Source organism: Taudactylus pleione, unplaced genomic scaffold (genome assembly GCF_031769625.1).
Source record: "Taudactylus pleione unplaced genomic scaffold, aTauple2 ptg000454l, whole genome shotgun sequence".
Lineage (NCBI taxonomy): Eukaryota > Metazoa > Chordata > Amphibia > Anura > Myobatrachidae > Taudactylus > Taudactylus pleione.
In genome coordinates this window covers 1,881,204-1,901,864 of record NW_028284856.1, presented here as the reverse complement: position 1 = coordinate 1,901,864, position 20,661 = coordinate 1,881,204, and the positions used below count along the sequence as shown (strand labels likewise).

The following is a 20,661-nucleotide window of genomic DNA, read 5'->3' as shown; positions in this document are numbered from 1 at the left end:
AGGTAAAGGAAGGAGAACATGTTCTGAAACTGGAGGGTGGTAGGTTCAGGGGAAATTTGAGGAAAAATTACTTCGCAGAAAGAGTATTGGATATGTGGAATAGCCTCCCATCAGAGGTGGAAGAGGCTAAGACAGTAGAGCAATTTAAACATGCATGGGATCGGATCAATAAGAGTTGACGTAACAATATGTTTAAAAATGGGGCAGACTAGATGGGCCAAGTGGCTCTTATCTGCCGTCAAATTCTATGTTTCTATGCTACTTATGGAGAAGAGAAACTTTTCTCTTCTACAAACTGTTCTCCAAAAGCTGACACCATTTTTACATGGTGCTAAGGTTAGATAAAACAGAAAAACACACAATTAATTATGCAGGTACATAAAAAAATTACACTTAAAAACAAATATATATATATATGTACCCAGCACTCCTTCAAATGATGTGAATGCTCCCATGCCCTCCAAGGGAAAAAAAACCCATCCACATGATACCAATATTGGCCGCACTCTGGAGTCTGTATTACGATACTAATAAAAGTCCTTTATTATGCCAACGTATCGGGAGTCACCCCGTCATCAGGGACAAAATAGAAACAATGAAGCAACAAATTATATATATATATATATATATACCCCAACTCAAATCAACTACATTGGTGCATAATATCACTGTCCTGGAGAACGACGGTGCCTGCCGCCCTCCGGAGCTCGCTGGGAACATGCAACGCATCCGTGTGACGTCACCACTCAGCGCCTGCAGTCTGAGTGATCATGTAACAGCTGTTTATGGTTGCCTAGCAACCCGCCGTATCATACAGTAGTGTGTTACAAACAATTAAAATACAAGCAACCACAAATAAGCATAAAATTAAAACATAAGCATAAAAATCACTGCAAATGGCACATAATAGGCACCTAATTACATATTATTCTATATTATATAAAGAAAATGTATCAAGAGGACCATAATAAGTCCAAATTACTATCTCATTAGAAACAATGACAATGTTAGATTCATATGTCAATCCCAGGGAATTATGCTCCCACAGCAGCGTTCCCCAGGTGAGTGATATTATGCACCAATGTAGTTGATTTGTGTTGGTATACATGTATGTCTGCTACTTCATTGTTTGTATTTTGTCCCTGATGACGGGGTGACTCCCGAAACGTTGGCATAATAAAGGACTTTTATTAGTATCATAATACAGACTCCAGAGTGCCGCCAATATTGGTATCATTTATATATATGTAACCCTGGTTAGGGTTACGGAGGTATATTACATATAAATATAATTCATATATACAATTGAAACTGGTATATATTTTCATTCATCTATTTACAGCAAAATGCCATTTATGAGGTAAATGTTAAATATACTGTAGGGATAGATGTGATGTGATGTAGATATAAGTAAATATGTGGAAATGTATGTACCCTGTGCATGTTAGATATCTATGATGTCAGTGGACTTTAGTGCTTCATGCTGCAAAAATACATTTCACAGACAGTGGTGATAGTTGCAGAATGGGGCGGAGTAATATAGATGGGAGTGAATTGGTTCCTGTCAGGAAAAGTGGATCTGGTGAGAGGGAGGATATATAAGAGCTGTTAGCAGCAGTTGATAGTTAGTCTCCTGATCCCTCCCTCCAGTGCCTGCCCTCCTGTGACCCGGGCAGCCAGGTGAGCAGCTATATGCTGCCGTGCGCAGGGGGCCACAAAGAAAGCATAAATTCCTGTTGAAGGGAAAGGAAGACTAGGGCACAGAGAATAAGGGTGTACACCCAAGTTACAGCAGTCACTTGCCTCATCTGGGGTCATATTTATCCTTTGGAAGGCATTAGTTTGACTGTCATCTGTATAAACTAAACTTGGATGATAAAATGCAAATGTGAATTCAGGAGGTAACTATGTGGTATCTAGTGTTATGCTTTCTGCTCACTGGAAACCATATTCTAAGTAAACACTTATTGTTACTACTGCTAGTCACTAACTGACTTTAAAAGAAAGACAATAATAGTTGGCTGCAGTGGACACAGACTTCTAATTTGTGCATACCAAAGAGGGTAAAAGACAACCCTAGTGCTCTCGCAGAGAGAACTGCTTACCAGCCGATTTGTGTATATATATATATATATATATATATATATATATACATACACCATCTGAGAGTTAAAATATATTAATTATGTATAACAAATCTTAGAAGCTGTAGAAAATATATGTGAAGCTCGGTGGCTCACACCGGTAGTTATATTGTTGTTTATGAGAAGGAATCACACATTATAATTTTAAGTGCAAAAGGAGAAAAAGAGGTTGATGTAATGCAAATGAATAGTATGTTATTGGTGCAAACTCATTCGAATGTATTCATTGTAAATTATAGCAATATAAAGGTTATAACTTAAATACTGTTCTTAAAATAATAAAGAATAAGGAATGTGTTTACAATTGAATAACTTGGAGTGTTTATTTACATGAGAGCATTTCCGGTTTCAACTATCATCACATTACAATATATTTTGGTGGGTTTTCCCAAGTAGACCCACATACACCATAATTACTTGGGTGGAGGCACTGAAAATGGAAGGTACACCACAGAGAGGTTATGGGTGGGTACATTAGGAGTAACAAAGGAGTTAGTAACCTGGTGACCCTTTAGTGATAAAAGGGGAGGGAGAGGGGGAGAGGGGGGGAGAGAGAGAGAGAGAGAGGGAGGGGGAGGGGGAGAGAGAGAGAGAGAGAGAGAGAGAGAGAGAGAAGCACAGGCCCGGCACTCAAATTCCAAATATAAAGTAGGTGCCCTCCGCAATGGTATCAAAATAAAGTCATGAGGGAGCGGCGGCACTCAGCAATAACAAGCACAATAAAGAAGGGTTACATAAACCTCTGTATTCACTTCAACGTTTCAATCGTCAAGATTTTCATCAGGAAGTACAGAAACCACATACAACACTTACCTATATGCACAATACACACCACGAGTGCAGCTGATCGCGTCCATCAGGATCACCATCTGACGTCTTCACCCCGCACTATGCAGCGGGCGCGACGTCTGACGTGTCCGTCACTATGGAGACCAGAATAAACACATAAGACAAACCGTGCCTTCACCAACATAGAAAATAAATACATAGACAAAACAATAAGGTAATCTACTGTAGGTGAAGACCGTAAAAGTAGAATGTGAGCATCATTAAAACACAGTAATAAAGAGACAGAAATAGTAGAAGGAAGATACGGTAGCAGAGAGGTACAGTCTAATGGGACCTACATGTACCTAATGGGCTCTATGAAACATTGTCGCTAACATGCTTCAGTTAAATCTTGATTTGCCTACATGTAGGTCCCATTAGACTGTACCTCTCTGCTACCGTATCTTCCTTCTACTATTTCTGTCTCTTTATTACTGTGTTTTAATGATGCTCACATTCTACTGTTACGGTCTTCACCTACAGTAGATTACCTTATTGTTTTGTCTATGTATTTATTTTCTGTGTTGGTAAAGGCACGGTTTGTCTTATGTGTTTATTCTGGTCTCCATAGTGACGGACACGTCAGATGTCGCGCCCGCTGCATAGTGCGGGGTGATGACGTCAGATGGTGATCCTGATGGACGCGATCAGCTACACTCGTGGTGTGTATTGTGCATATAGGTAAGTGTTGTATATGGTTTCTGTACTTCCTGATGAAAATCTTGACGATTGAAACGTTGAAGTGAATACAGAGGTTTATGTAACCCTTCTTTATTGTGCTTGTTATTGCTGAGTGCCGCCGCTCCCTCATGACTTTATTTTGATACCATTGCGGAGGGCACCTTCTTTATATTTGGAATTTGAGTGCCGGGCCTGTGCTACTCTACATTTGTTTGAGGTGGTGACACCTTTTTCTTTGCTTAGGCACCATACCATATATTCTTTTTTCGATTCTCCATCAGTGTTGCTGATTTTTTCCTGGTCCATTGATACAGAGTATGTCTCAGCCAGTGGATTCTATTGAACAATCTGGACTGAGCTGTATTGATTTACCTGTGGGTGATGTGTTTGCATTCTCAGATACAGATGCAGAGAGCATTCTGTTCAAAGACAACCTCTCTACTACTGCAGGGGCTGAATCAATTGATTTCTATTATACTCAATTATACAGACTAAAAAGAAAAGAGACAGACTATTTTTTACACGGTGTCACTCTCAGTGACTACTATAGAACCAAAAAAATACCACGAGGATTTCGTATCCGCAATACACCCACCATAGGACGGTTTAACCCTGAGTTTTGCCGCAAGTGGGCTGCCATCCTCAACAAGGCCTCCTTTGATCTAATCCTATTAGTTATCGAAGAATCTGGCAGAGAACTGAATATCATAAAAGAGAAGATTAAAACATTCGAAAGTGACCATCTAATCAAATTGACAGAAGATACTACAATTGATTGGATTGCTAAACTCCAGACCCAAATAGATAAATATAAAAAAGATCTGATCAAGTTCAAACAAAATAAGCTCAATCTCGTTAACAGGGATTACGAGGAAAAGAAGGTATACTCTTGGGCTAATAATCCTGCTACAGGGAGAAGATTGGTTAAAACTGGATATTACAATCGATATAAAAAGTTTCCCCTAGAAACCGATACCTCCAGCGGTGGTCCCTCTAGTGACCCAGAATGTGCTGGTACCAGTGGCAACACATCATCACGCAGACCCCCTTTAGGGGTAACTACCAGAGCCAAAAAGGATTTACAGCCAGGCTCTTTACCAGACGTGGGGGCCAATGTGAGAGGCAAGCAAAACAAGCACCCAAGAAAAGGAGATAGTTTATAATTTATCTACCAAGGTTCTGACTTTAGATGAGCTCTCAGTATTGCGTAAAGGACTGAGTTTTGTACCTACGGTACAGTTTAATCAATTGAACAGTAAAATTGATCTGCATAGGCTTAATCGCCAATTGCGACTGAGAGAATATTTCGGTGAAATACCAGAAAGAATGAATACACATACTGAGTTTTTACCATGCAAATCTAAGTCTACGTTTGAACCAGTCTCCCAGAATGTTTCCATCAGGAGCTTTACCAACATGGTAGACAATAGCATCACCAGCTGTGGTGCTAAACATCGTGCTCATCTCAATTTATCTAAAAAAGAAATTGATGCTTTAAAAAGCCTGAGTAAAGATACCAGTATAACAATCCGCCCTGCTGATAAAGGGGGCGGTATTGTGATACAGGACATCTCAGCATATCGATCTGAGGCGTTACGACAACTCTCCGACACAAGCGTCTACTGCAAATTATCAGCGAATCCCACTAAGATATACCAGGATGAACTTACTGAAATTTTGAAGTCTGCTGTGGATGATCACCTGATTTCCAAATCTACTATGGATGCATTAATGCCCCGTCATCCGAAAGTTCCGGTCTTCTATACTCTGCCTAAACTACATAAAGACTTGATAAATCCGCCGGGGAGGCCCATTATAGCGGCGAGAGACTCGCTATATTATGAGGTATCCAGATACATTGATTTCTACTTACAGCCTGTGATACAAGCTGAAGACACCTATCTAAAGGACACCTCTTCATTTCTACAAAAATTACATGATTTAATTGATTTACCTGTTGATTGTTGGCTTTGCACTATTGATATAGTGAGCCTATATACTAGTATTCCGAATACCAGAGGACTAGCAGCAGTGGAACAATTGTTATGTAACAATTCCAAGTTTAATGGTCCTGATTTGTCTTTGTTTTTACATCTTTTGTCTCTTACACTTACGAGAAACTATTTTATATTTGATGGGTCCTATTATTTGCAGACCCTGGGCTGTGCCATGGGGTCTTGTGCGGCCCCGGCTTATGCCAACGCATTTATGTACCGCGTGGAACAAGATTTGTTCTTTACCAACAGAGCCTATGCGGACAAAATTAGGTTTTTTACGCGGTACATAGATGACGTATTTGTTATCTGGCTGGGTAGTAGGAATGAGTTCCTACAGATGATGTGTGAGGTTAATGACCTGGACCCCGATATTAAGTTTACCTATGACATTTGTGCTGATAGCATTCATTTTTTAGACGTATTGGTCACACTATCTAATGGTAAGCTCAGTACATCTATTTATAAGAAACCCACAGACCGTAATAATTTGTTGCTTGCTTCAAGTCACCACCCCAAAAGTTTGATCAAGGGATTACCCTATTCTCAGTTTCTGAGAATTCATAGAATTTGCAGTGATCCTACTGACGAAGCATTACAAATGGATAAAATGACTGAGAGTTTTCGTCACAGGGGATATCCGCTCAGTACTCTTAATTTGGCTAGGCAAAAGGCCCTTTTGGCACCCAAATCAGTGACACAGTCTCAGTGCAATACTAAAAATGTGAGTGATAAATTAGTTTGGGTCAATAGCTTTAGTACTAGCAGTGGTCCTATTATTAAAACTGCCAAAAAATATTGGCCATTAATTAGCACCGATGTTAATCTTCCTGCATTCAAAAATACAACTTTATTACCCTGCTATAAACGTGGTAAGAATATCCGCGATTGGCTTGTGCATAACGACATCGCTAATTTTGAAAATTCCAGTAAGTCTCATTTCCTGACCAAGAAACCTGGCAATTATAAATGCTTAGGCTGTACAACTTGTGGTTTCCTGGAAACAGGTGATAGTTTTGTACACCCTCATACAGGCCATCGTTACAAAATTAATTTCATACTCACCTGCACCAGTCAATTCGTTGTATACTTTATCAGGTGTCCCTGTGGTCTCTTGTATATTGGCAAGACCACTCGCCAGTTGCGTGAGAGGATGGCATTGCACAGATCGGCCATCCGCCAAGCCCTTGGTGGCAGTGACACTGATCAGCCTGTGGCACGCCATTTTAAACTTCATCGACACAGTTTGTCGACTCTGCGTTACAAAATGATTGATCATGTCCCTGTCAGTGTGAGAGGGGGAGATAGAGCTAGACGTTTGCTGCAGATTGAGGCAGGTTGGATACACCGTCTTAATACGTTACAACCTAATGGGCTCAATGAAACATTGTCGCTAACATGCTTCAGTTAAATCTTGATTTGCCTACATGTAGGTCCCATTAGACTGTACCTCTCTGCTACCGTATCTTCCTTCTACTATTTCTGTCTCTTTATTACTGTGTTTTAATGATGCTCACATTCTACTTTTACGGTCTTCACCTACAGTAGATTACCTTATTGTTTTGTCTATGTATTTATTTTCTATGTTGGTGAAGGCACGGTTTGTCTTATGTGTTTATTCTGGCCTCCATAGTGACGGACACGTCAGACGTCGCGCCCGCTGCATAGTGCGGGGTGATGACGTCAGATGGTGATCCTGATGGACGCGATCAGCTGCACTCGTGGTGTGTATTGTGCATATAGGTAAGTGTTGTATGTGGTTTCTGTACTTCCTGATGAAAATCTTGACGATTGAAACGTTGAAGTGAATACAGAGGTTTATGTAACCCTTCTTTATTGTGCTTGTTATTGCTGAGTGCCGCCGCTCCCTCATGACTTTATATATATATATATATATATATATATATATATTACACTCTGTGGCATGTGGCAAACCTTGCTGACCGAGGAGGAGTAGGCCTGTATTTGTACTTAATTCAACAATATTAATAACGTAGGGGGTTCCACCAGCGCTCACTGTAAATGGTGGCTGCAGATCTAGATGGGGAGGTTCCATGTGCTCCCTTTGGTAAAAACAATAATAAAAAACCTGATGACCTGCACCTGTCAACTTAGTTGTACATGCTGCAATTAATATGTGCCCCTTAATATTCAATTCCAAGGTACTGTGTGACTATTTGACCAATAAATATATGCTATTAAAGATAATGTAACGAAATAAACAATAACAGAAAATGATATAAAGAAAATCCCTTTTATTAGAGTCACATAGGGGTATTCAATATGGGTGTGATAACATCGTTTTTTGCATTAATATCGCACTTTTTAACGTTTTTGCCTTAATATCACTGGTTTTAGGTTTACACCATATTCAATTTCAAAGACTTATCGCAGTTTTGAAAAGTCTTTGATAAAAAACGGTGATAACTTTTCACCATTGAATAGGTGTCGAAAAAAAGTGCAGAATTGGGGTTTAGGGGTGAAGGCTTTAAAAAAATAGCCTGCACCCCTGAGATTGACATTTAAAAAAGAACTGCGTCAAAAAAAGTAAAAAAAAAAAATAGTGACACCCCAAAAAATGTATTTAAAAAATGGGGTGCAAAAAAAAAAAAAAGGGAAAAAATTGTTAAACAATAGGGAAATAGGTTCAGGGCTATTCTGCATGTATGCGGCAGGTGTTTTCTAGAATAGAATTATAGCGGCAGGTGAACAAATGCAGAATTTAAAAAAAATTACTTTAGGGACACCAAAATATGCTAGTACCCATTTTCATGTACCCCAAATTTGATGGGACCACTTAAAAAAACGAAAAAAATAACCTAAGTGCTCTTCTGCATCACTTCTTCAATGTCGGTAAAAAAACACCTGCTGCGGCTATTTAAAGCCCCGACTTTCAATTAAAGGCAAAAACGGGGGTACCCATAGTGTTCCCCCATGTTTTTACAACTTTAGGGGGGTCTTACAATTATTTTAAGGAAAAATTTCGTAACTTTACGCAAATCCAACTTCGGAGTTTCCTGTTTTCGTTAATTTGATATTGAATACGGGGATAAGCGGGAGCGCGCACCATACCTTTACGCAGAAAAAAACTCCGGTATGAAACGTTAACTTCGGCAGGGAAGTTAACCTTTCATATTGAATACCCCTCACAGTGCTTCAAGGATGATGGGGAGTAGCCTGGAAAGGGGTACCATATGAATATACTAGGCTTAGAGGTGGGTGTCCCTCACCTCCAGTAAATGTGGTTTGCAGTCGATGGTGCTGACTATACAGCCACTTACTCAACTTCCGCAGTGCCCTCCAGGGTGAATACTGCCTCCAGTGCAGAATGCGGAAGCGTGTCTCTTGTGGGCTCGACTCTGCCAATTGCAGAGGAGACTAGATGGGCAGCCCATGCTATATGAGCCGCTTGTAGAAAACGTGGCTCCTCGCCAGGTGGTCGCAGTGTCTTCCGGGATTGATGCAACTTCTGGTGCTGCGGTCTAGCGAGATAATGTGGCCTGGACTGAGTCAGGTCCCGGGATCTTGTACTGAGAAAATCTATGCCAGGATGTTAAAAGCAAACAGTCTTTGTGGGATAAACCTAGTAATAACAGGTGTTGCTGAATGAACTCCTACGCATGTCGCTCAAACAAAGCCTTCGGCCGGTTCTTTTTCAACATTAGTTGCATGGCGAAATGCAAATATTACCATTACAGTCAGCATAAAGGAGATTAGTGCGATCACTGCAGTGATGGCGATGCAGGTTGGGATACTCGTTGATATTTTATTTTTAATCAGATCTTCTATGCTGACATGTTCCCGTGTCAGCTGCTCTGGTTCAGCACTGATGTCTGAGTGCAGGACATCATCGGAGATATTCTCTAGCTCTGCATATTCCGTTCCTACTCTCCTGGTCACTTTTAGGTAATAAAAGAACTCCGCTATTACATCGTTATCCTCATCCTTTATTTCACAAGCATATGTCCCCTGGTGGAATGATCGCGTAGGCTCAATTAGAATGTGCAGGTCTGGTCCTGTATAAATACTGGTGAAGTAGCTCATATCAGTCACCCTGGTGTTTCTAGCAAACTTCCATGTTACGGTTATGTACTCAGGAAGGGGAAAGGGCACGCTGCAATAAATGTTTGCATTTGTCAGCTCTAATACGTCAATGTCTTCAAGTGGACACTCCACAGGTATCTGGCAGTCCTCCACTGTGCATTCATCACACTTAAAGACACGTGCCGCTTTTTGAAGACAGCAGGTGGATATACAGTTTGCAGCTGGATTCTGCGAGATAATTTGTTTCACACCGTTTATCATAGATCTCATCTTCTGTTCAAAAGCCGCTGTCCAATCTTTTGAAGAAATTGATGGCTGGATCTCCTGGACAGTTTTATTAAAGCTTAACAGATACTCTCTAACTCTGATCATCTGTAAATACGGTAGAAGAAGCTCATCCATAGGTTGAAATGCTTTTCTTATTATATTCAGGCATTCAACTGCCTCCATCTTATCCAGATTATTGGCATATTGGCAAATTCCTGCCTTATCCTCGGGTGTCATAAGACAGTTATAGCAACAATCATATATATCTGGTCCACAGAAAATATATAAGACACAAAGAAGCAGGCAACGCTTCTGTACTCCCATAGTTTCCAGCAGCAGCGTTGTGGCTTCCTGTCCGCCAACAATCGTAGAAATTGTCACGCTATAAAATGAAGAATAGCCTTAAGTATGCATCTCCTTCGGTTATAAATACCTTTAGGTTATGCCTACCAATAGGTTATGAGTCTCTGTAGACTATGTATCACCTTAAGTAGGAGAGCATGAGTGCAACAATCAGGTCCGGATTAACGGGGGGGCGACAGGGGCGATCGTCCCTGGGCCCCCACACGTTAAGGGCCCCCACACCCATCGGGGTTAAAGTGGACCGGAGGAGACGGAACCAGTTCCGCCTCCTACGGCCAACTTAACCCCGGCGCCGCAGGGAGGCTCCATTTACCGGGCGCCCGGCTCCCTCCCCGCAGCGACTGCCGTAGTCGGAAGCTTGAGCCCACGTGAGCTCCAGCTTCCGGCTCACGCAGTGCACTATGGCAGAGACGTCATGACGTCTCTGCCATGGTGCAGAGGAGCAGCCGAGCGGACTGCAGCGGACGCGGAGCTTAGAGCTTAAGGTAAGTATGCACTTTTTTTTTTATTCAGTGCAAGTGGCCTTCTGGGGGCATTACTACAGGGGACATTACTCGGGGGGGGCATTACACCTGGAGCATTACTCGGGGAGGGGGGAGGCATTAATACTGGGGGCATTACTGGCAGGGGGCATTACTACTGGGGCATTACTTGGGGAGGGGGGAGGCATTACTACTGGGGGCATTACTGGTGGGGGGCATTACTACTGGGGACATTATTCAGGGGGGAGCATTACTACTGGGGCATTACTCGGGGAAGGGGGAGGCATTACTGGTGGGGGGCATTACTACTGGGGGCATTATTCAGGGGAGAGCATTACTACTGGGGCATACTTGGGGATGGGTGAGGCATTACTGGGGGGGGAATTACTACTGGGGGCATTACTGGGGGGGAATTACTACTGGGGGCATTACTCGGGGGGGAGGCATTACTGCTGGGGGCATTAAACAGGGGGCATTACTATTGGGGGCTCTACTAGAGAGGGAGCATTAGTATTGGGGGCACTAGTAGAGGAGCATTACTACTGGGGGCATTTCTACAGAGGGCTCTACTAAAGGGGGAATGACTACTGGGGGCATTACTACATGGGTATTTCTACTGGGGGATTTATACAGGGGGCATTACTACTAGGGCATTATTATTGGGCACACGCCTATTTACTACTGGGAGGCATTACTATTTGGGGCACAACTACAGGGGTATTACTACTGAGGGCATTTATACAGAGGGCATTACTACAGGGGGCACTACTAATGGGAGTATTGCATAAGGGGCACTACTACTAGGTGCACTGCATACGGGGCACTACCACTGTCGGCAGTGACACTACTGGGGGCTCTGCATAAGGTCCCCATTGCGCATACCCCCAGTTTGTCACAATTAATAGGGGCCCCCACATGTTTGTTGCCCAGGGGCCCCCACAGACCTTAATCCGGCCCTGGCAACAATAGGCCTTTGTGAGGTAACAGTACTGGTTTGTCACATGTCATGTGGTTACCAGCAGACTGTTATATGTGATGTATGACAATCAGATATCTTACATCTTAATTGAAGATAATTTCAATTAGTGTTATGTTTATTTTATTCTATCTTGTCTTGTAGAACATCCCCATTAACATGGTTGTATAGTTACAAACTGTCTGTAATCACTATTCTTATTTTCATGTCTTTATAAGTGAATATATATTGCACAGGAAAATATTAAAAGGTCAGCAAAAATGTCTTGATGGGGATTCAGGTTAAATACGGGAGTAAAATGGTCAGAATTTGCGCATTAGAATCCTACTGTGTATTTGTCATATATGTAATTGACCATGAAATCCTGTGTTACCTTGCCACTGCAGACAGTCCATACTTATTTCTCCTGCTTTATCATCAATATATACAGTGACGGGCTTTCTTTTGTTCTTTTTATATGCACCTGTCGACCTACACTCTGTAGTTACAACAATGAATAAGGAATAATACAACTGTACATGTGTCCATTAGAAAATGTTCTTACAGGATTGGAAAAGCTAAATTATAAAAAATAAAATTGGATTTCTACACCTGTAAGAAGCAAAAAATAACAGATAGGATTCATATATATATATAGCACTAATCCATTCCTAGATTTGGGGTGCAACATGGTGTGTGACCACATTGTTTAAATAGAAATCCCTTGTGATTTCTATTTAAACAATGTGGTCACATACCATGTTGCACCCTAAATCTAGGAATGGTGAGTGCCATGGATTAGTGATTTTTGTTTATTTTGATTAATGTTTATAATTAATCATTTTTGTGATTACATTTTCTCATGCACCCCTTTTAACTAGTTTAATCTAACTTGTATCAGCTGTTTTCCTAGGTGCTTTGCAACAGGTGTGCTTGGTAACTGTCTCATGTTTAAAAGCAAAGTTGCTGTGAGCTTTAAACCTTGATAGCATACCCTAAGTTTAACACTAATGTGATGGCTATGTCCATGTTATAATTCTGAGCAATAGAGTAGAGACTTGCAGTAAAGTGGGGTCCCGTGACACGGACTGCAAGCTTAACTGCATTGATCAATTCATGAACCAAAACCCCACTGTTTATTTTGTTTATTATTATTTCTGTTAGTTATTATGGTGAGTGCAGAGCCCCTGTGATTTATTTATTTATATATATATATATATTTATAAATATATATATTAATATACACACGGTTTGGTATGGGATCCCTGCTATCAGAATACCGACACTAAAAGGCAAGTTCCCTATCGCTAACCCATACCCCTTCCCTGGGACCTAACACTAACCTCCCCGCACACTAAACCTAACCCTCCCCCCTTACTGCCTAATCCTAACCTTCCCACTAGTGCTTAACCATAATCCCTAACCTAACCCCCGATACTTACCTTTGGGGTGCCGATGGTCAGTATACTGGAGTTGCGATCCTGACTGCTGTCCAATGCAGGTAATTAGACCGTCAGCTTCCCGTATGCCAGGATGCTGACTACATCCTCATACATACACTATTTATAAATACAGATGTGCCCTGATAAATCTAGCCTCCTTGAGCTCTAAACAGCCCTTCTAGTCGCGCAATGCCGAGGTGTGACTTGGTAGCACCGAGCATCTTTTCGTGCAATGCATCTTATTCGCACAGTAATGTGAATAGTTAGCATAAGCAGCTTCTGCTGATTCAAATTATATGCAGCATGCCTATGTTCTGTGAGCGACTGTGGGTGAAATAAAGTTGGAGGAATTCTTTATACGCACAACTGTCTGTACGTGTGTTGATTTTCTCACCAGTAGCTACTGTAAGGTACCAGGATTTAAGGGTCCCTATCTGAACTCTGCTGGAGCTCGGATGAGGTTCCAGATTTAACACTTTCATGCACTCGCATGCCAGTCAAACTTGCACCCTATTACATTCTCAATCCTTCAAAATGAAAATGTGCAAGTTTGTACTTGCGCTAAAACTCACACCCTATTATAGTACATCCCGCCCTGTGTATCTATTAAAAATAATTATCAAGCCTACACTACCGTTCAAAAGTTTGGTGTCACCCAGACAATTTTGTGTTTTACATGAAAACTGACTTTAATTTATCAAATGAGTTGCAAAATGAATAGAACATATAGTCAAGATATTGGCAATGTTAGAGATAATTTTTTTTTTTTTTAAATAATAATTTTGTCCTTCAGACTTTGCTTTTGTCAAAGAATGCTCCTTTTGCAGCAATTACAGCATTGCAGACCTTTGGTATTCTAGCTGTTAATTTGTTGAGGTAATCGGAAGAAGTTTCACCCCACACTTCTTTAAGCACCTCCCACAAGTTGGATTGTCTTGATGGGCACTTCTTGCGTACCATACGGTCAAGCTGCTCCCACAACAGCTCAATGGGGTTGAGATCTGGTGACTGCGCTGGCCACATCATTACAGACAGAATACCAGCTGCCTGCTTCTTCCCTAAATAGTTCTTGCATAATTTGGAGGTGTACTTTGGGTCATTGTCCTGTTGGAGGAATTTGGCTCCAATCAAGCGCTGTCCTCAGGGTATGGCATGGCATTGCAAAATGGAGTAATAACCTTCCTATTACACCGTGCATTACACCGTGTATGGGCATCTTTACTCTTCTAACGTGCTTAGCAAACACAATGTATCATTAGAACACTGGAGTGATGATTGCTGGAAATGAGCCTCTATACACCTAAAAACAGACGTTTGCAGCTGGTATAGTCATTTACCACATTAAAAATGTACTGAGTGTATTTCTGATTCATTTAATGTTATCTTCTTTGAAAAAAACAGTGCTTTTCTTTAAAAAATAAGGAATATTTATAAGTGACCCCAAACTTTAGAACCGTAGTGTATATACCATATATTCGTATAAGACCTTTAGTGTGCAGTTTATAAGCCAGCCATTCTGTATGCCAGCCTCCATGAATGAGGGGAGTGTAATTAATTTAAACTGCATTTCATTACGGTGGTACAAGTTATTTTAGTGTACAACTTACATAAACCAGAAGACCCATGATTTGGGCTGCAAGCTTAAATGCTCTATTTAGTACACATAAAAACCTTCTCTTAGTGATATAGCCCCAATAGGTTTCAATGGGGAGTGATCAGTTATGCTATGATAGAAACGTTCAAATATATAAAGGGTTTTAACAAGGTAAAGGAAAGATAGATTCTTCAAAGAAAGAGACGTATTAGAACAAGAGAACATGTTCTGAAACTGGAGGGTTCAGGGAAAATTTGAGGAAAAATTACTTCGCAGAAAGAGTATTGGACATGTGGAATAGCCTCCCATCAGAGGTGGAAGAGTCTAAGACAGTAGAGCAATTTAAACATGCATGGGATCGGAACAATAAGAGTTGAGGTAACAATATGTTTAAAAATGGGGCAGACTAGATGGGCCAAGTGGCTCTTATCTGCCGTCAAATTCTATGTTTCTATGCTACTTATGGAAAAGAGAAACTTTTCTCTTCCACAAACTGTCCTCCAAAAGATGACACCATTTTTACATGGTGCTAAGGTTGGATAAAACAGATAAACACACACACAATTACTTATGCAGGTACAAAAAAATAAATAAATAAATATATATATATAAATAATATTTATATATATGTACCCGGCACTCCTTCAAGGGAAAAAAAACCCATCCACATGATACCAATATTGGCCGCACTCTGGAGTCTGTATTACGATACTAATAAAAGTCCTTTATTATGCCGACGTATTGGGAGTCACCCCGTCATCAGGGACAAAATCCAAACAATGAAGCAACAGATTATAATATATATATATATATATATATATATATATATATATACCAACACAAATCAACTACATTGGTGCATAATATCACTGACCTGGAGAACTCCGGTGCCTGCCGCCCTCCGGAGCCCGCTGGGAACATGCAACGCATCCGTGTGACATCACCACTCGGCGCCTGCAGTCTGAGTGATCATGTAACAGCTGTTTATGGTTGCCTAGCAACCCGCCGTATCATACAGTAGTGTGTTACAAACAATTAAAATACAAGAAACCACAAATAACAAGCATAAAATGAAAACATAAGCATAAAAATCACTGCAAATGGCACATAATAGGCACCTAATTACATATTATTCTATATTATATAAAGAAAATGTATCAAGAGGACCATAATAAGTCCAAATTACTATCTCATTAGAAACAAGGACAATGATAGAATCATATGTCAATCCCAGGGAACTATGCTCTCACAGCAGCGTTCTCCAGGTGAGTGATATTAGGTACCAATGTAGTTGATTTGTGTTGGTATACATGTATGTCTGTTACTTCATTGTTTGTATTTTGTCCCTGATGACGGGGTGGCTCCCAAAACGTTGGCATAATAAAGGACTTTTATTAGTATCATAATACAGACTCCAGAGTGCCGCCAATATTGGTATCATTTATATAATATATATATATATATATATATATATATATATGTAACCCTGGTTAGGGTTACGGAGGTATATTACATATAAATATAATTCATATATATGCAATTGAAACAGGTATATATTTTCATTCATCTATTTACAGCAAAATGCCATTTATGAGGTAAATGTTAAATATACTGTAGGGGTAGATGTGATGTGATGTAGATATAAGTAAATATGTGGAAATGTATGTACCCTGTGCATGTTAGATATCTATGATGTCAGTGGACTTTAGTGCTTCATGCTGCAAAAATAAATTTCACAGACAGTGGTGATAGTTGCAGAAGGGGGCGGAGTAATATAGATGGGAGTGAATTGGTTCCTGTCAGGAAAAAAGGATCCGGTGAGAGGGAGGATATATAAGAGATGTTAGCAGCAGTTGATAGTTAGTCTCCTGATCCCTCCCTCCAGTGCCTGCCCTCCTGTAACCTGGGCAGCCAGTGAGCACCTATATGCTGCCGTGCACAGGGGGGCAGAAAGAAAGCATAAATTCCTGTTGAAGGAAAAGGAAGACTAAGGCACAGAGAATAAGGGTGTACACCCAAGTTACAGCAGTCACTTGCCTCATCTGGGGTCATATTTATCCTTTGGAAGGCATTAGTTTGACTGTCATCTGTATAAACTAAACTTGGATGATATAATGCAAATGTGAATTCAGGAGGTAACTATGTGGTATCTAGTGTTATGCTTTCTTCTCACTGGAAACCATATTCTAAGTAACCACTTATTGCTACTACTGCTACTCACTAACTGACTTTAAAAGAAAGACAATAATAGTTGGCTGCAGGGGACACAGACTTCTAATTTGTGCATACCAAAGAGGGTAAAAGACAAGCCTAGTGTTCTCGCAGAGAGAACTGCTTACCAGCCGATTTATATATTATATATATATATATATATATATATATATATATATATACACATACACCAACTGAGAGTTAAAATATATTATTTATGTATAACAAATCTTAAAAGCTGTAGAACATATATGTGAAGCTCGGTGGCTCACACCGGTAGTTATAATGTTGTTCATGAGAAGGAATCACACATTATAGTTTTAAGTGCAAAAGGAGAAAAAGAGGTTGATGTAATGCAAATGAATAGTATGTTATTGGTGCAAACTCATTCGAATGTATTCATTGTAAATTATAGCAATGTAAATGTTATAACTTAAATACTGTTCTTAAAATAATTAAGAATAAGAAATGTGTTTACAAATGAATAACTTGGAGTGTTTATTTGCATGAGAACATTTCAGGTTTCAACTATCATCACATTACAATATATTTTGGTGGGTTTTCCCAAGGCACTGAAAATGGAAGGTACACCACTTAGAGGGGTTATGGGTGGGTACATTAGGAGTAACAACGGAGTTAGTAACCTGGTGACCCTTTAGTGATAAAAAGGGGGTTACATATATATATACACACTCTGTGGCATGTGGCAAACCTTGCTGACCGAGGAGTAGGAGGCCTGTATTTGTACTTAATTCAACAATATTAATAACGTAGGGGGTTCCACCAGCGCTCACTGTAAATGGTGGCTGCAGATCTAGATGGGGAGGTTCCATGTGCTCCCTTTGGTAAAAACAATAATAAAAAACCTGATATCCTGCACCAGTCAACTTAGTTGTACATGCTGCAATTAATATGTGCCCCTTAATATTCAATTCCAAGGTACTGTGTGACTATTTGACCAATAAATATATGCTATTAAAGATAATGTAACGAAATAAACAATAACAGAAAATGGTATAAAGAAAATCCCTTTTATTACAGTCACAGTGCTTTATGGATGATGGGGAGTAGCCTGGAAAGGGGTACCATATGAATATACCAGGCTTAGAGGTGGGTGTCCCTCACCTCCAGTAAATGTGGGTTGCAGTCGATGGTGCTGACTATACAGCCACTTACTCAACTTCTGCAGTGCCGTCCATGGTGAATACTGCCTCCAGTGCAGAATGCGGGAGCGTGTCTCTATTGGGCTCGACTCTGCCAATTGCAGAGGAGACTAGATGGGCAGCCCATGCTATATGAGCCGCTAGTAGAAAACATGGCTCCTTGCCAGGTGGTCGCAGTGTCTTCCGGGATTGATGGAACTCCTGGTGCTGCGGTCTAGCGAGATAATGTGGCCTCTGGACTGAGTCAGGTCCCGGGATCTTGTACTGAGAAAATGTATGCCAGGATGTTAAAAGCAAACAGTCTTTGTGGGATAAACCTTGTAATAACAGGTGTTGCTGAATGAACTCCTATGCATGTCGCTCAAACAAAGCCTTCCTCAGGTTCTTTTTCAACATTAGTTGCATAGCGAAATGCAAATATTACCATTACAGTCAGCATAAAGGAGATCAGTGTGATCACTGCAGTGATGGCGATGCAGGTTTGGATACTCGTTGATATTTTATTTTTAATCAGATCTTCTATCCTGACATGTTCCCGTGTCAGCTGCTCTGGTTCAGCACTGATGTCTGAGTGCAGGACGTCATCGGAGATATTCTCTAGCTCTGCATTTTCCATTCCTACTCTCCAGGTCACTTTTAGGTAATAAAAGGACTCTGCTATTACATCGTTATCCTCATCCTTTATTTCACAAGCATATGTCCCCTGTTGGAATGATCGCGTAGGCTCAATTAGAATGTGCAGGTCTGGTCCTGTATAAATACTGGTGAAGTAGCTCATATCAGTCACCCTGGTGTTTCTAGCAAACTTCCATGTTACGGTTATGTACTCAGGAAGGGGAAAGGGCACGCTGCAATAAATGTTTGCCTTTGTCAGCTGTATTCAAGTGGACACTCCACAGGTATCTGGCAGTCCTCCACTGTGCCTTCATCACACTTAAAGACACATGCTGCTTTTTCAAGACAGCAGGTGGATATACAGTTTGCAGCTGGATTCTGCGAGATAATTTGTTTCACACCGTTTATCATAGATCTTATCTTGTGTTCAAAAGCCGCTGTCCAATCTTTTGAAGAAAGTGATGGCTGGATCTCCTGGACAGTTTCATTAAAGCTTAACAGATACTCTCTAACTCTGCTCATCTGTAAATACGGTAGAAGAAGCTCATCCATAGGTTGAAATCCTTTTCTTATTATATTCAGGCATTCAACTGCCTCCATCTTATCCATATTTTTTGTATATTGGCAAATTCTTGCATTATCCTCGGGTGTCATAAGACAGTTATGGCAACAATCATATATATCTGGTCCACAGAAAATATATAAGACACAAAGAAGCAGGCAACGCTTCTGTACTCCCATGGTTTCCAGCAGCAGCATTGTGGCTTCCTGTCCACCAACAATCGTAGAAATTGTCACGCTATAAAATGAAGAATAGCCTTAAGTATGCATCTCCTTCGGTTATAAATACCTTTAGGTTATGCCTAACCAATAGGTTATGAGTCTCTGTAGACTATGTATCACCTTAAGTAGGAGAGCATGAGTGCAACAATAGGCCTTTGTGAGGTAACAGTACTGGTTTGTCACATGTCATGTGGTTACCAGCAGACTGTTATATGTGATGTATGACAATCAGATATCTTACATCTTATTTGAAGATAATTTCAATTAGTGTTATGTTTATTTTATTCTATCTTGTCTTGTAGAACATCCCCATTAACATGGTTGTATAGTTACAAACTGTCTGTAATCACTATTCTTATTTTCATGTCTTTATAAGTGAATATATATTGCACAGGAAAATATTAAAAGGTCAGCAAAAATGTCTTGATGGGGGATTCAGGTTAAATACGGGAGAAAAATGGTCAGAATTTGCGCATTAGAATCCTACTGTGTATTTGTCATATATGTAAATGACCATGAAATCCTGTGTTACCTTGCCATTGCAGACAGTCCATACTTATTTCTCCTGCCTTATCATCAATATATACAGTGACAGGCTTTCTTTTGTTCTTTTTATATGCACCTGTCGACCTACGCTCTGTAGTTAAAACAATGAATAAGGAATAATACAACTGTACATGTGTCCATTAGAAAATGTTCTTACAGGATTGGAAAAGCTAAATGAAAAAAAATAAAATTGGATTTCTACACCTGTAAGAAGCAAAAGATAACACACATATATATATATATATATATATATATATATATATATATATACACACACACACACACATATATATAGCACTAATCCACACCTAGATTTGGGGTGCAACATGGTATGTGACCACATTGTTTAAATAGAAATCCCCTGTGATTTCTATTTAAACAATGTGGTCACATATCATGTTGCACCCCAAATCTAGGAATGGTGAGTGCCATGGATTAGTGATTTTTGTTTATTTTGATTAATGTTTATAATTAATCATTTTTGTGATTACATTTTCTCTTGCACCCCTTTTAACTAGTTTATTCTAACTTGTATCAGCTGTTTTCCTA

The 20,661-nt window shown here is 40.2% G+C and overlaps 1 protein-coding gene and 1 pseudogene across 1 annotated transcript; both read right to left on the bottom strand.

Moving 5' to 3' along the window:
• Positions 1–9,274: 9,274 nt before the first annotated feature.
• On the bottom strand, positions 9,275–10,282 carry LOC148504803 (sperm acrosome membrane-associated protein 6-like). The gene has a single exon (XM_088448228.1). It carries the CDS (start codon positions 10,280–10,282, stop codon positions 9,275–9,277), a length of 1,008 nt encoding a protein of 335 aa, XP_088304354.1.
• An 8,247-nt stretch (positions 10,283–18,529) lies between these two features.
• LOC148504802 (sperm acrosome membrane-associated protein 6-like) lies at positions 18,530–19,383 on the bottom strand (annotated as a pseudogene).
• Between the last annotated feature and the right edge of the window lie 1,278 nt (positions 19,384–20,661).

Excerpts from the sequence above, each read along its gene's own strand:
- LOC148504803 (XM_088448228.1), bottom strand. The coding sequence starts at position 10,282 with ATGGGAGTACAGAAGCGTTGCCTGCTTCTTTGTGTCTTATATATTTTC.